This window comes from Ovis aries, chromosome X, assembly GCF_016772045.2.
Source record: "Ovis aries strain OAR_USU_Benz2616 breed Rambouillet chromosome X, ARS-UI_Ramb_v3.0, whole genome shotgun sequence".
NCBI classification, from domain to species: Eukaryota; Metazoa; Chordata; class Mammalia; order Artiodactyla; family Bovidae; genus Ovis; species Ovis aries.
The window spans coordinates 7,788,242-7,805,668 of NC_056080.1; the positions used below are offsets into that span (position 1 = coordinate 7,788,242).

At 42.4% G+C, this 17,427-nt stretch overlaps 1 protein-coding gene across 1 annotated transcript; it reads left to right on the forward strand.

Moving 5' to 3' along the window:
* The first annotated feature begins 865 nt into the window (after nucleotides 1-865).
* LOC101120895 (histone-lysine N-methyltransferase PRDM9-like) lies at nucleotides 866-17,414 on the forward strand. The gene is given in 11 exon segments (XM_012106207.3): nucleotides 866-941; nucleotides 1,343-1,407; nucleotides 1,410-1,461; nucleotides 1,734-1,841; nucleotides 8,988-9,037; nucleotides 10,776-10,932; nucleotides 11,765-11,866; nucleotides 12,070-12,341; nucleotides 12,822-12,889; nucleotides 14,072-14,265; nucleotides 15,952-17,414. Coding segments are annotated over 11 exon segments (2,607 nt in total).
* Nucleotides 17,415-17,427: the final 13 nt, after the last annotated feature.

Consider the following 17,427-nt stretch of genomic DNA (forward strand, 5'->3'; position numbering starts at 1 on the left):
GGACTACAAGTCCCTTCACTCCCAGCAACACCAAATCCCCTAGTGCTGTGACCCTCAAACACCTAGAGTAACCCCAGTTCCCCTCAGGCTGAGGCACCCTCAAAATAGCACCCACAGAGAGACCAAATTTCCTTAACTTCGGAGACCCTGAATACCTCAGCCTGGGAGCTCTTGAAACTCTTCGTCCTCAAGACTCCCACTGTCCTGCCTGTCAGAGACCTAAAGCCCCTTAACAAGAAACCTCGGGTGAGGCCGAGGTTTGAGGCCTCGTTTGAGGCCGATTTCCTCAGCCTCAAAGATCCAAAGTTCTCTCACCCTGAACATGCTACATCAGCCAAAACATCCCCAGTCCCCTCTGTCTGAGGATCCCAGTTCCTTCAGTCCCCGTATAGCAGATCTCCTCAAGTGGAGCGACTTGTCTCTTAAACGTAGAACCCATGATATGCCCAGGTTTTTCCGAGTTCCCAGGCGGAGATCCTCAAAACACTTCTTGGAGAAATATTCCCTTTCCTGCACTGGAACAGAGCCCTGATTTCAGCCTTACCCCAGTCCAGCAGTTAGGGGCTTCTAGGTCTCCTCAGGACTCCCTCTGTTACCCACAGACATGTCCCTCCCAGTGCCTTTCCTCAGAGGGGCTGAATTGTAGGGGAACCATAGAAACCAAATCTAGTTCACGTTAGGCTGGCCTGTCATAGCTGATCAGGATCCGTCCATCCCACCAACACCCTCACTTCGACTTTCCCCACACCTTCCTGCCCTGGACACTCCACCCAAGACAGACAGACCAGGCTCTGGACAGTGATCTGGGCTATCTCAACATCTTCTTCTTCCACAGGCACCTTGGCATTGAGGCAGTCCCATGGCCATGAGCCCAAACAGGTCTCCAGAGAAGAGCACTGAGGGAGATGCTGGGAGAACAGAGTGGAAGCCCATGGTGAGAGGTGGAGGTGGCAAAGCTGGGCTCTAAGCCAGCTCTATAGGAAGGACATGGCACCGGCCCCTGAAGGACCACAAACTGCTTGCCTGGGCAGCTGAGTGAACTTCTCTGTGAACGTACACAGGATGGGAATGCCTGGTCCTGTCTGAGATGCTGGGGTGGAGTGGGACAAAACAGGACACTAGCATCATCAATTTCTCTGTGTCCAGGGAGAGTGAGAAAAATGCTCAGTGTTTGTTCAGTTAAGCAGGACACAGGCAGGAAGGAAAGTCTTCATCCCTGTCTCACAGAGACCATCCAGTAGCTTCAGGCTACTCCCTGCACAAAAGGTGGAGAAGTCAGCTCTAAGGTCTGACATATATTAGTAAGTCACCGATGGAATCTACTATTTTCTTTAAGCCAAAGATGCTTTCAAAGACATTTCCATATACTTCACCAAGGAAGAATGGGCAGAGATGGGAGAATGGGAACAAAAGTCCAATATAGGAATGTGAAAAGGAACTACAAAGCACTGATTGCTATAGGTAACATGAAGTGCTGGGTGCCTGTGAGCCTGGAAAACATGTAACAGGTCTTCACCCTTAGTGTTTACTTGGCCCTCTCTTAGGTGGCTTCTTCTGCTCACAGTTCCCTTTTGTGTGGAGACTAACCTGGAGGAAATTTTTATTGTTTTGTATCAAAGTGGGGTTGACCCATTCTTCCAGTCCATTCTACTGATTTCCTGACTTTGTGACACTTTCCATTGCTTCTGTGCTTTGTGCCTCCTTCTTAGAACATATATTTTGCTTCTTTCCAGGTTTCAGAGCCACTCAACCAGCTTTCATGCATCACCACAGGCAGGTCATCAAACCCCAGGTAGATGACACTGAAGATTCTGAGGAAGAATGGACACCAAGGCAACAAGGTGAGGGGCCAGGATTTAGAGGTGTCTTCAAGAAACCAGCCTGGGCTTAGGTCTCAACTGCATCTCAGCCATTAGCAAAGAAAATATAATTTTCATCATTCTAAAGTGGTTGTGGCTGAGTATTGACATGAGCCTGAGTGAAGGTAAAGGTATAGGTTTTCAGTGTTTTCTGTTTTATCTTTAAAATGTATCATTCTTTCTAAAAATAATTATTTTTGCTAAACATCCTTAATGAAAGGCAATTAAACATACCCTAGACTATAAATTCACCAAAGAGGTATCTAATACTAATCTCATAATAATTTGGTTATTGGATTAAATCTTTTAGCAGAGGAAGTGATTAACATATTATGTCAAGATTCATTATTTATGTGTGTATAAAAAATAACACCACTTACCTTAAGGTGAAACTAATTCTTTTTTTTTCTTTTTTTAATTAATTAATTATTTTTTTTTCTTTTTACTTTACAATACTGTATTGGTTTTGCCATACATCAACATGAATCCACCATGGGTGTACATAAGTTCTCACTCCTGAACCCTCCTCCCACCTCCCTCCCCATACCATCCCTCTGGGTTATCCCAGTGCACCAACCCCAAGCATCCTCTATCCTGCATTGAACCTAGACTGGCTATTCGTTTCTTATATGATATTATACATGCTTCAATGCCATTCTCCCAAATCATCCTGCCCTCTCCCTCTCCCACAGAATCAAAAAGTCTGTTCTGTACATTTGCGTCTCTTTTGCTGTCTCGCATACAGGGTTATCGTTACCATCCTTCTAAATTCCATATATATGTGTTAGTATACTGTATTGGTGTTTTACTTTCTGGCTTACTTCACTCTGTATAATCGGCTCCAGTTTCATCCACCTCATTAGAACTGATTCAAATGTATTCTTTTTAATGGCTGAGTAAAACTCCATTGTGTATATGTACCACAGCTTTCTTATGCATTCATCTGCTGATGGACATCTAGGTTGTTTCCATGTCCTGGCTATTATAAACAATGCTTTGATGAACTTTGGGGTACACGTGTCTCTTTCAGTTCTGGTTTTCTTGGTGTTTATGCCCAGCAGTGGGATTGTTGGGTCATAAGGCAGTTGTATTTCCAGTTTTTTAAGGAATCTCCACACTGTTCTCCATAGTGGCTGTACTAGTTTGCATTCCCACCAACAGTGTAACAGGGTTCCTTTTTCTCCACACCCTCTCCAGCATTTATTATTTGTAGACTTTTGGATAGCAGCCATTCTGACTGGTGTGAAATGGTACCTCACTGTGGTTTTGATTTCCATTTCTCTGATAATGAGTGATGTTGAGCATCTTTTCATGTGTTTGTTAGCCATCCATATGTCTTCTTTGGAGAAATGTCTATTTAGTTCTTTGGCCCATTTTTTGATTGGGTCTTTTATTTTTCTGAAATTGAGCTACATGAGTTGCTTGTATATTTTTTGAGATTAGTTGTTTGTCAGTTGCTTCATTTGCTATTATTTTCTCCCATTCAGAAGTCTGTCTTTTCACCTTGCTTATAGTTTCCTTTGTTGTGCAGAAGCTTTTAAGTTTAATTGGTTCCCATTTGTTTATTTTTGCTTTTATTTCCAGTATTCTGGGAGGTGGGTCATAGAGGATCCTGCTGTGATTTATGTCGGAGAGTGTTTTGCCTATGTTCTCCTCTATGAGTTTTATAGTTTCTGATCTTACATTTAGATCTTTAATTCATTTTGAGTTTATTTTTGTGTATGGTGTTAGAAAGTGTTCTAGTTTCATTCTTTTACAAGTGGTTGTCCAGTTTTCCCAGCACCACTTGTTAAAGAGACTGTCTTTTCTCCATTGTATATTCTTGCCTCCTTTGTCGAAGATAAGGTGTCCATAGGTGTGTGGATTTATCTCTGGGCTTTCTATTTTGTTCCATTGATCTATATTTCTGTCTTTGTGCCAGTACCATACTGTCTTGATGACTGTGGCTTTGTAGTAGAGCCTGATGTCAGGCAGGTTGATTCCTCCAGTTCCATTCTTCCTTCTCAAGATTGCTATGACTATTCGAGATTTTTCGTATGTCCATAAAAATTGTGAAATTATTTGTTCTAGCTCTGTGAAAAGTACCGCTGGTAGCTTGATAGAGATTGCATTGAATCTGTAGATCGCTTTGGGTAGTATACTCATTTTCACTACATTGACTCTTCCAATCCATGAACATGGTATACTTCTCCATCTGTTAGTGTCCTCTTTGATTTCTTTCACCAGTGTTTTATAGTTTTCCATATCTAGGTCTTTAGTTTCTTTAGGAAGATACATTCCAAAGTATTTTATTCTTTTTGTTGCAATGGTGAATGGAATTGTTTCCTTAATTTCTTTTTCTACTTTCTCATTATTAGTGTATAGGAATGCAAGGGACTTCTGTGTGTTGATTTTATATCCTGCAACTTTACTATATTCATTGATTAGCTCTAGTAATTTTCTGGTGGAGTCTTTGTTTTGATTCTTGGAAAGGGTTTGAGAGAACTATTTATTCTCCCTGATCTTTCCCACATTTCACTGACCAGAGACAGCATCAGGTAAATAAAAAATGAAGTACAATCATTATAAAATATAAGTGAGCAGCTCACTTCCTCTTCCACTGCTCAGAGAGTTTAGAAGGGTTAATCTGCCTAGAGTAGAGAAAGCAATTTAGATATTTCTAGGATTCTCCATCTATGGATTTCTGTTCTCCCAGATTAAATATATATATATATATATATTTAGTTTTGGCTGGGTCTTCGTTGCTGTGCATGGCTTTCTCTGGTTGTGGTGACTGGCTTCTTGTTGCAGCTCACATGCAAGCTCAGTAGTTTGTGACACACAGGCTTAGTTGCCCCACAGAAAGTGGACTCTTCCTGGACCAGTGATCAAACCTGTGTCCTCTGCATTGGCAGGCAGATTCTCATCCACTGTGCCACCAGGGAAGTCCATCTGTTCCCTTAGGTTATCAAAACTAGTGTAAGAAGCATGAAAACTAAAGGTTTTGACATGAAGAGAGATTTTTCATAGGGAATAATACTCCATGGTTCACTGTGCCTCTACACATCTTTACCTTCTTAATTTATGAGCGTATGGTACACTATTGCTAACTATGTACACATTGTTCTACAGCAAATCTGTAGAACTTTTTCCTCTTGCATGCCTGAAGCCCTACTCCCATTAAGCAACAATTCTCTGATTCTTCCTCCTCACTAATCTTCACAACCACGATTATATTTTCTGTTTCCATGGTTTTGATTAATTTAGATACCTCATAGAAGTGGAATCTTGCAATATTTGTCTTTTTTTTTTTTTAGTTTTTATTTTTAAATTTTAAAATCTTTAATTCTTACATGCATTCCCAAACATGAACCCCCCTCCCACCTCCCTCCCCATAACGTCTTTCTGGGTCATCCCCATGCACCAGCCCCAAGCATGCTGCATCCTGCGTCAGACATAGACTGGTGATTCAATTCACATGATAGTATACATGTTAGAATGTCATTCTCCCAAATCATCCCACCCTCTCCCTCTCCCTCTGAGTCCAAAAGTCCGTTATACACATCTGTGTCTCTTTCCCTGTCTTGCATACAGGGTCGTCATTGCCATCTTCCTAAATTCCATATATGTGTTAGTATACTGTATTGGTGTTTTTCTTTCTGGCTTACTTCACTCAGTATAATCGGCTCCAGTTTCATCCATCTCATCAGAACTGATTCAAATGAATTCTTTTAACGGCTGAGTAATACTCCATTGTGTATATGTACCACAGCTTTCTTATCCATTCATCTGCTGATGGACATCTAGGTTGTTTCCATGTCCTGGCTATTATAAACAGTGCTGCGATGAACATTGGGGTACATGTGTCTCTTTCAATTCTGGTTTCCTCGGTGTGTATGCCCAGAAGTGGGATTTCTGGGTCATAAGGTAGTTCTATTTGCAATTTTTAAGGAATCTCCACACTGTTTTCCATAGTGGCTGTACTAGTTTGCATTCCCACCAACAGTGTAGGAGGGTTCCCTTTTCTCCACACCCTCTCCAGCATTTATTGCTTGCAGATTTTGGATCGCAGCCATTCTGACTGGTGTGAAGTGGTACCTCATTGTGGTTTTGATTTGCATTTCTCTAATAATGAGTGATGTTGAGCATCTTTTCATGTGTTTGTTAGCCATCTGTATGTCTTCTTTGGAGAAATGTCTATTTAGTTCTTTGGCCCATTTTTGATTGGGTCGTTTATTTTTCTGGAGTTGAGCTGCAGAAGTTGCTTGTATATTTTTGAGATTAGTTGTTTGTCAGTTGCTTCATTTGCTATTATTTTCTCCCATTCAGAAGTCTGTCTTTTCACCTTGCTTATATTTTCCTTTGTTGTGCAGAAGCTTTTAATTTTAATTAGATCCCATTTGTTTATTTTTGCTTTATTTCCAGAATTCTGGGAGGTATTTGTCTTTTTTGATTGGTCACTTCACTTAGTATAATATCATCAAGGCCCATCCTTGATGTGGCATATGAAAAAGCTCTATTTTAAGGCTTCAAAATATTCCATTGTGTGCATGTGTATATAATATATATAAGATATACATAATCTTTACCTGTTTATCCACCAATGAACATTTAGATTGCTTCCACATTTTGCCAACTGGGAATAATGTGGCAATGACCATAGATATGCACATTATTCAAGATCTTGCTTTCAATTTTTATGGAAATATACTCTGGAGTTGGATTGCTAGATCATACGGCATTTCTAATTTTCTGAGCAAACTCCATACTGTTTTCTATAAAGTTTGAAAATTTTACATTTCAAACAATAGCGTATAAGGGTTCCAATTTCTCCATATCCTTACCAAACTTGCTATTGTCTTTTTATTCATATTGGCCATCACAGAAGGTATGAGATAATTTCCATTGTGGTTTTAATTTGTATTTCCCTATTGATTAGTAATCTTGAGCATCTTTTCATATGTTTGTTGGCCATTTGGGTATCTTCTTTGGAGAAATGTCTATTCAGTTCCTTCTTCCACTGTGTTAGTCAGCTCAGGCTGCTATAACAAAACAGACTGCATGGATTAAACCACAGAAATTTGTTCTCTTACAATGCTGGAGCATGGAAGTTTGATATTAGGGTGCCATCGTGGTCAATCAGGTTCTCTTCCTGGCTTATAGGTAGCCTTCATATTGGTGTATGCTTGTTAACTCCTTATCAGATACATATTTTACAAATATTTTCTACCATCTTGTAGGATGTCTTTTCACTCTGTTCCTTTGTTTGATTCTGTTCCTGTTTCACTGTGTCCTTTGCTGTACAGAGGTTTTAAGATAAATGTAGTCTCATTTGTCTATTTTTACTTTGTTACTAATACTTGTGCCCTTGGTATCATATCTAAGAAATCATTGCTGATTCAATGTTGTGAAGCTTCACCCTTGTTTTTTTTTTTTTTCTAAGAGTCTTATCAAGTCTTACATTTAGGTCTTTAATCCATTCTGAGTTGATTTTTCTTCATGATGTAAGATCTTCATTATTTTGCATATGGATATTTTGTTTCCCCAGCACCATTCATTACAGGGATTAAACTTTCCATGTTGTCTTGACACCCTTGATGAAGATCATTAGACCATGTATACAAGAGTTTATTTTTAGCTGTCTATTCTGTTCCACTGATTGGTATGTCTGTCTTTATGCCAGTGAGCTTCCTCAGTGGCTCAGCAGGTGAAGAGTCTGTCTTCAATGCAGGAGACACGGGAGATGTGGGTTCAATCCATGAGTTAAGAAGATCCCCTGGAGAAGGAAATGGCAACCCCCTCCAGTATTCTTGCCTGAGAAATCCCCTGGACAGAAGAGCCTGGTGGGCTACAGTCTAAAAGGTTGCAAAGAGTCAACACGACTGAGAGACTAAACATGTACTTAATGCAAAACTACACTTTTTGGTTACTGTAACTTTGTAATATGTTCTGAAATCAGAGGCCTCCAGCTTTGCTGTTCTTTTTAAGATTGTTTTGCCTATTTGGGTCCTCTGAGATTCTGTATTAACTATAAGATGAATTTTCTATATCTGAAAAAAAAATCCATTGGGATTTTAATAGGAATTGCATTGAATCTTTAAATTGTTTTGGTTAGTATGAACAGCTTAATAATATTAAGTCTCCAAATCCATAAACGTGAGACACCTTTTTGTTTACTTACGTCAGATTCCTTTCAGCAATACTTTGTAGTTTTCAATGTATAAGTCTTTCATCTCCTTATGTTTTCCCCCAATTATTTCATTCTTTTTGATATTATTATAAATAAGATTATCAGGACTTCTCTGGTGGTCCAGTGTCTTAGACTCCACACTCCCAGTGTGGAGAACTTGGGTTCAATCCCTGGTCAGGGAACTAGATCCCACATGCCACAACAAAGATCTGGTACAAATATATATTTTTTCTTATTTAAACTTAGCTCTTGACTATAACTTAAAAAATAAAACATAATTAGGATCGTTTTCTTATTTTTCTTTTTGGAATGGTTGTTATTCATGCATGGAAAGATATTTGAATGTTGATTTTGTACCGTGCAACTTTCTGTGCAGGTTGTGTGTGTGTGTGTGTGTGTGTAATTTAAAAAATTTTCTCCACATAAAATCATGTCTTCTGTGAACAGACATAATTTTACTTCTTTCTTTCCAACTGGAAGCCTTTCGTTTCCTTCCCTAATCTAATGCCCTGGCTAGGACTTCTAATATTATGTTTAATAGAAGTGTTGAGAATGGGCATCCTTGCCTTTTTCTCTTGATCTTAAAAGTTTTCAGCTTTTCATTGATGACTATGATGTTAGAGATAGACTTTTCATATATGACTTTTATTATATTGCAGTCACTTCCTTCTATTTCTACTTTGTTAAGTATTTTTGTCATGAAAGTAGTAAATTTATTAGATACTTTATGGACATCAGATGAAGCACAGATGAAGTTTCATATTTTTTTAATTTTAATAAAATTAGGTTATGCTCCCAGTGGAAGCATAGGAGTTGATGATACAGAAATCACTTTCCATTCCTCCTTTGGTAATCCTTGTCCTTGTCACTCTCTGGCTCAGAATTCTGTGTCCTTAATTAGAATGCCCAGAGTTTGGAAACATTTACCAACCAAAACACTGATTCTCATCATTTTTTAGGTAAACCTTCTGGGATGGCCTTCAGAGGGGAGCCCAGTAAACACCAGAAGGTGAATGTCTCCCAAATCCTGTTGACAAAAAAATCCTCCTCATGGATCCAGTCACAGGTGAGAATAGGAGAAAACACAGAGATCCTGGAGACTGCTGCCTTCCTGTCCTGAATCTTTAGCACAATGTCTGATATCATCACCATCTTTATAGTTAGTAAGAACAGCAAATATAGTAGGCTGTTCTTTTGTTACATTATTTTCACAATATTTCAGACTTGAAGCATTTTATGTGAATAAACTTACTTAAACCTTAAAACAATCCTACAGTACCTATAAGTAGGTATATAGCTATCACCATTATAGATCAAGAACTGAGGTTAAAAAAAAATGTTTGATTATATTCGTGGGATCACAGTATCACTGGTGGTACAATCTAATCCAAAGCACCTTCTCTAAACCCCTTACAAACTGGTTAGAACTTCCATAGTTCTATAAAGTTTCTTCATACATCTTTATATCATTCATCTGAGAGATGTTTTCAACTTCAGTTCTTTTGTGATGTGCTCGTGAGGGATATCTGACTAAGAGAAGCTTAAGGACATGTTGGGCACTTTGTAGAGTGGACGGTCCAAGATGAAGAAGGTGACATGATCCCTACCTCAGAGACTCCTACTCCAATAAAAGGAAGTAACTTGCAGCTCTGACAAGATTCAGGTTTATGACTCAAAAACAACAAATAAAAAAATAACTGAAGGACTTCACATAGGTTACCAGCTTTTGAGTAGAAACTCATCATCTGGACATGATTTCAAATGCTCATTCTTGTAGGAGGAAGTAACAAGTCCTTCCTCTGAGCTCTGATTAGACAACTCTCCTGTTTGGAATCATTTGTTTAGCCTGCCCCTGTTTTGTGAGCTTTGAGAGTGTAGCCCATACCCATTAATTCTCAGAAGTCCAGGCCCAGCTCAAAGCCCCTGAGGGCCCTCTGAATGTTTTGTGAATGAGTGACCCCACATTTAAACATTCATCTAGGAATAAGAAGGTCAAGGAATACTTAAGATAGTATTTGTGAGTTAGACTTCAAATATAAAAGCAGTCAAGGGGATACATTGATGGCAGGGATGTACGCTCACATTCATACTGTATTAAATAGCTCACACAACGATTTGTTGAATTTTATTAAACTTCATGTCCACTATAACATTAAGAATTAGCATGTATATCAATTTATAGATCAGGAAACTGAGGAGAGCCCGCTAGTCGTACAGGCTTCTTCAAGGAGAATTTATGAAGCCAGCTACTTTAATTCCAAACATTGTCTCTAGGACATGGCAACCTGTAACTTTCAGCTTATTTTCTTTATTGTCTGAATGTGTTTCTGCGGATCATCTTTTCTCTTCTCAATCTCACTGCTTTGTCACCTTATTTTCCAGATGTGTTTTGTCCCCTCTGTAATTTTCCATACTTCCTCATCCATCAAAGGTCCACTAATTAATAGAAAACCTCAAAGATTTCTCTGTGAGCCCTTACCCTCTTCTTTCCCTGACCTCAAGCTATTCTCCCTGTGTTGCTCTCACTTTTATGCAGAAAGTTGAAGAGAAAGAATCTTAAGATATGAATTCTAGTTTTGATTCACTACCCACTAAGGTCCTTTCTTTACACTCCAGTGTTCAGAGCCCCCCTCCACCAGGTATTTCCAAGAATTGTCAAAGTATTAACTAAAGTCATGCATGTGAAAACACTCCATACAGTCCTAAAGAACTAAAGAAATGCATGTTGTCTTTTACTCACATGGAAGAGATTGTCCAGGGGACCGTTAAATAAGGTATCTAGTTTGAAGAAATTGCCAGGAGCAGCAAAACTGCTGAAGAAAACTGGCTCCAAACAGGCTCAGAAACCAGTGCCCCCTCCCAGAGAAGCAAGGACCCCTGGACAGCACCCCAGACACAAAGTCGGTAAGATAAAGTTTGGGGAGTTCCTCTAATTAGTTCCTCTAATCCCTGTAGAAAAGCTAATAAGTATGGCCTAGGTGTGGGGTGCGGACTTTGGGTAGGCATGGGTTTAAGCTGGACTGATCTGAGACATAAAGTTAGCACTGGGGCCTTGGGAAAATCTTATACATTTTCTGAGGTCCCGATTGCTCATCTATAAAGTGAAGATACAGATACATAACTCATATGGTGTTTGGAAGCATTACATTAAATGCAAAAGTGCTGACATCTACAAGTAGTTCAATAAATCCAGCTGTGATGATAGGGACCACGCTTTGTTAGTATTTATACACAAACTTCTGCTCAATGCTTTACATGTCATGCCCTTAACATATATTTTCTGAGTAGATGTGTCAGTGAACTATGTCTTAAGTAAGAAGGTTGGGAAGTTAAACCTACTAACGGGAAGTGCAGGAAGCTAACACTGAACTGGGCATCTGTGGTCAGTGTGGAGCCTCAGTCTCCTAAGCCAGTAGTTAAAGGGAGAAGAAACAAAGTATAGAGAAGGGACTTCCTGGTGGTTAAGTGGTTATGACTCCACACTTCCACTGCAGGAGGTGTGGGTTCCATTCCTGGTCAGGGAACTAAGATCCCACAAGCCATGCAGCATGGCCAATAAATAAATAATGTATCATTAAAACATAAAAATACAAAAGTAAAAGTTTGAAAAATAAATGTGAAAAAGTTTTAACAAACTGTATAGATAGACAATTAGGAGATCTCACACTTTCTGATAAAACAGGGACTAATTCTCCAGACCCCACCAGCCTTGCTTAGCTTCTGTTCTCCATGTTAGAACTCAGAAGAAAGGAGACTGAAGTGAAGAGGTACAGTCTACGAGAAAGAAAGGGCCATGTGTACCAAGAGGTCAGCGAGCTCCAGGATGACGACTATCTGTGTGAGTGACCCTGCTGGCCCACTCATGGAGACCTTGGTACAATAACCTCACCTCACCATTTGGTCCCCCAATCATCCCCTTCCTCTATGACTTGGGGTACAGGTTCAAGGCCAAAGACCATGAGTGCCCCAGTTCTTTCTGAAGGTCTTTACGACCAGCAACATCACTATACCTCCCTTCATCCCTGTTGCTCTCACCTCCAGATTGTGAGGAATGTCAGAACTTCTTCATCGACAGCTGTGCTGCCCATGGGCCCCCAACCTTTGTAAAGGACTCTGCAGTGGAAAAGGGGCATGCCAACCGCTCAGCCCTCACTCTGCCCCCTGGGTTAAGTATCAGACCATCGGGCATTCCTGAGGCTGGGCTTGGAGTGTGGAACGAGGCATCCGATCTGCCGCTGGGCCTGCATTTTGGCCCCTATGAGGGTCAGGTCATATACAATGAAGAGGCCTCCCACAGTGGATACTCCTGGCTGGTGAGAAATAGCCCTCTTTCCCTGTCCTCTGGCTCTAATCATTTGTGTGTGGTGGGGGTGTACTTCATGTCTACATGCAAGGACATGGATGGTGATGACATGGTCGGCAATGACACAGTCAGCTCTGTGTACTGTGTGCACTGGGCATGAACACAGGACTTCTATCCAAAGATTGGAGGAAGGTGGGAGACAGTGGTACAGGCATACAAGACTTCTATCTAAAGATCAGAGGAGAGGTAGGAGACAGTGGTACAGGCATACAGAAGTGACTCCTCACTTGTGGAGCCCTTGCCTTCAATGTGCCAATAGACTCAGACTTGAAATGATGATTAAGGAGCTTACTGTGTAGTCCGACTGGCAGTTGAATCCATGCAGGCTGAAGAGCACCAATGCCAGCAGAGGGAAAGTTCTTCTATTACTTACTACCAAAAAATAAAATAAAAGAGAGAAGAAAGCTTGTATCTCTTTTCTGACACTCAGGTCACCAAAGGGAGAAACAGCTATGAGTATGTGGATGGAAAGGACACGTCTTTGGCCAACTGGATGAGGTGAGTGCAGTGACCCTGCAGTTTGTAGACGTCCCTCCTCCCTCAAGCCGACCCCGCTTTCCTTCTCAGCCCGTCCCCCTCAATAGCTTTCACATCTTCTTTCCTCTTTTCCCTCCATATCATGCTCTTTCATTTCAAAAGACATTAGAAAGAAAGAAAAATATAGCATGTGCCCTCAAAATATAAGTCTATATGCTCAACAAAACTGAGGTACTTGAAAACAACTTGAGGAGTCTAGATTCACCAGGGACACTTTAACTCACTTAATTGACACTTACCAAGTACTCTATGTCCCAGTTTAGACAGTGAACTTCATTACTGAAGCAGATCACACAACCCATGTCCTTTTGGAGAACATACTAAAGACAGACATTATTAACCAATTGATTTTAGGAATAGTAACCTTATTTTTTTCTTTTTTTTTCTTCTTTTTTAAACTCCAATACAGTATAGTAACCTTAATTTTTATATTTTTGAATAATTGCACAGCACCAGGGTAACCTAACATGGGAGACCTTGAGTCCGTGTGGGCAACAACCTCCCCAGGCTCGGTTCCAGTGAGAAGTGGGCCCTGAGGCCTGAGAAAGAATGGGGGGCAGGATGGCTGTGAGCATGGCCGTTCTATGAGGGCCTATACTTTCATCAGGGCAGGCAGAAAGTGAATAAACTATTACTGTTCTCTGTTTCAAGCTATGTCAGAGCACTCTCCATGTTTCTATGGGAGGGGGTGGGCAAGTGAATAGGACCCTGGATACATGTCGGGAGATTGGAGAAAAGCCTCTGGAGAGAAGGCAGGCTGGGGTGAGTGCTGAGGGGTGCATGCTAGCCTAGGAGTACCAAGTCCTGTGGAATGAAAGAGAACTTAATTTAGAGTTTAGAGGAGCTGGAGGTCACCAGTCTTACGGACAGTCCAGGTGGAGACAAGTCTGGAACTGGGCTCTGGACAATGGCTAATAGGTAAGGAGAGAAAAGCATTCCAGCCAGGAAGAGGACCGGAAACAAGATCTGGATATAAGAATTCACACAGCCAGGTCGAAGGTATGAACAGAAGGTCCTCATGAGGGGTGATGGGAACCATGGCGGCCTCAGAGCCTGAAGGCAAGGAGCTGGGCATGGTCCAATAGGTCTCATCACAGGTCTCGTCACCTGTGGTTTCTTTCCCTTTCCCGGCCTTGACCCCAGGTATGTGAACTGTGCCCGGGATGACGAGGAGCAGAACCTGGTGGCCTTGCAGTATCACGGGCAGATCTTCTACCGAACCTGCCAGGTGGTCAGGCCGGGCTGTGAGCTGCTGGTCTGGTATGGGGACGAGTATGGCGAGGAACTTGGCATCAAGCAGGACAGCAGGGGGAAGAGCAAGCTCTCGGCCCAGAGAGGTGAGTGCCCCACCTCTTCCAGCGCCCCACCCCATCCTGGGGAGCTTCCCTGGTCCGATTCTGAAGCAGAGTCCAATCTAGTCTAAAGTCAGTCAAGTTGCAATTAAAATGCCTCAGAATTTGATTCATTTCATAAGACTGTTAGGAAAAATATTTATATTAAAAATATGAGTTCTAATTTTCAATATTTCATGCAAAAAGTATGTAACATCACCTTCTGCTGAAAGGCTTAGAAGCAAAAAGCAAGTTTTTAAGCACCTACCAGCTCTCTCACCTTTACCAGTTTCTTCCTCATTTCCTCCATATTTCTAAGTGACATGCATACAGTGATTTGCATTCAGTTACTGTTTCAGTTTGTTGTCATGTGAGTTCATACTTTGTGCCAGACAGGGCTACATGCACTGAGATAGACAGAACCACTGCCTTGGGGCAGCATGGGCTTCATACCAGACGGGCTGGTGCTCTGAGGAAAACCAGTGCAGGAAAGGTGCCTCGGATCAGCATGAACAGAGTGGGGTGTGGCAGAGGATGGTGGGGTAGGGTCTCTGTAGAGATAACACCTGTGGATTCCAGGATTCCAGGCAGAGGAGCAGCCAGTGCTGCAGCCTCAGGGCCGGGAAGAGAGGCCATGCCAGTGGTCACAGGAGGAAGCACAGACGGAGAGGAAGGAGGCTGGATGGAACACAGAAGCCTCAGTGCCCGTGTTCATGTGCAGGCCCCAGGGGTCTTCCTAGGTGACACAGAACAACCATGTGGCTATCAGCTGCAAGCGGCATGTTCTCTGTGCTAAGATGATGCTTCGGTTCATTTTTGGGAAGAGACAGCAGCGGGGAGTCCCCTCAGAGGTCAGTTCATTGCCAGACATGAGGGGAGAGTGGCCTGGGTAAAGATGCTTGGGAGTGAGGATGTGAAGAGTCTGGCTGGATATGTATTTTTAAGTAGGACTTCCTAGTGCATGTTAAATGGACTAAGACTGTGAAATAAAAGAGGTATGAATATTGGTGAGGCTTGAGAAAGGACATGTCTTTATTTTATGATGTATAGAAAACTGAGGGAGGAGCAATTTGTGAACCAACTGGGGCAGCAGGAGCCAGAGAGACCTGTAGTCCGTGGGACCTGGGCCTCTTGGTCTCGTCCAGTCTCTAACCCACTTCTGCAGAGTGGTTTTTTTGAAAGGCTGCTCTTTGAACAAGGAGCCTCAAATTCAGCTTTACTCACACCTGCTCTAACCACCCCCTGTGCTGCCTCCCATATGTAGAGAGCTCCAGGCCAGGCGCCCCTAATTTAATAGACCCTTTCCCCTCACAAGGAGCCATTCAGGAAGATTCTACCTAAGTCATCAAGAGTCTTATCTCTCAATAGGGTAAAATACCTGTGGCCACTGTGACACAACTTTTCAGATACTTACACGCAGGGAAAGGTCCCTGCAGATCCACCTCTATCAGGAGAGATGCTGCCTCTGATGCTACTGAAAGGTCCCTAGACTGGGTGGTATGTAGAAAAGGCCCTTGATGCAAGCTTCGTTGATTTCTGCAGATGTAGAAAATAAAAATGGAATGGAAAAGTGGACTGTAAAGACACACTTGATGGGAGACAAATAATGCACTGTCAACACTAAGATGATTACTGGGGCAGGCTTTACCATGGCAAATCAGCTACCTGACTAAAAGCTTCCTCTTTCAGCAGAACCAAAGCCCAAGATCCACCCATGTGCCTCCTGCTCTCTGTCCTTCTCCAGTCAGAAATTCCTCAGCCAACATGTCCAACGCAGTCACCCCTCTCAGATACTCCTGAGACCATCCCCAAGAGACCATCTCCAACCAGAGGATCCCTGCCCAGGCAAACAAAATCAGCAGCAGCGATATTCTGATCCACACAGCCCGAGTGACAAACCAGAGGGTCAAGAGCCCAAGGAAAGGCCCCATCCTTTGCTGAAAGGCCCCAAACTTTGCATAAGGCTGAAGAGGATTTCAACGGCCTCCTACACACCCAAAGGACAAATGGGGGGTTCTGAGGTGCATGAGAAAATGACAGAAGAGCCCAGCACAAGCCAGAAACTGAATCCAGAGAACACAGGCAAATTATTCATGGAGGCAGGGGTCTCAGGAATTGTAAGAGTCAAGTATGGAGAGCATGAGCAAGGCTCCAAGGATAAGTCAAGTCTAATCACACATGAGAGGATACACACAGGGGAGAAGCCCTATGTTTGCAAGGAGTGTGGGAAAAGCTTCAATGGAAGGTCAAATCTCACCAGACATAAGAGGACACACACAGGGGAGAAGCCCTATGTTTGTGGGGAGTGTGGGCAAAGCTTCAGTTTGAAGACAAGTCTCATTACACACCAGAGGACACACACAGGGGAGAAGCCCTATGTTTGTGGGGAGTGTGGGCAAAGCTTCAGTGAGAAGTCAAATCTCACCAGACATAAGAGGACACACACAGGGGAGAAGCCTTATGTGTGCAGAGAGTGTGGGCAAAGCTTCAGTTTGAAGTCAATTCTCATCACACACCAGAGGACACACACAGGGGAGAAGCCCTATGTTTGCAGGGAGTGTGGGCGAAGCTTCAGTGTGAAGTCAAATCTCACCAGACATAAGATGACACACACAGGGGAGAAGCCTTATGTGTGCGGAGAGTGTGGGCAAAGCTTCAGTCAGAAGCCTCATCTCATCAAGCACCAAAGGACACACACAGGGGAGAAGCCCTATGTTTGCAGGGAATGTGGGCGAAGCTTCAGTGCAATGTCCAATCTCATCAGACACCAAAGGACACACACAGGGGAGAAGCCCTGTGTTTGCAGGGAGTGTGGGCAAAGCTTCAGTCAGAAGCCAAATCTCATCAGACACCATAGGACACACACAGGGGAGAAGTCCTATGTTTGTGGGGAGTGTGGGCAAAGCTTCAGTTTGAAGGCAAGTCTCATCACACACCAGAGGACACACACAGGGGAGAAGCCCTATGTTTGCAGGGAATGTGGGCGAAGCTTCAGTGTGATGTCCAATCTCATCAGACACCAAAGGACACACACAGGGGAGAAGCCCTATGTTTGCAGGGAATGTGGGCGAAGCTTCAGTGTGATGTCCAATCTCATCAGACACAAAAGGACACACACAGGGGAGAAGCCCTATGTTTGCACGGAGTGTGAGTGAGTCATGACCAATA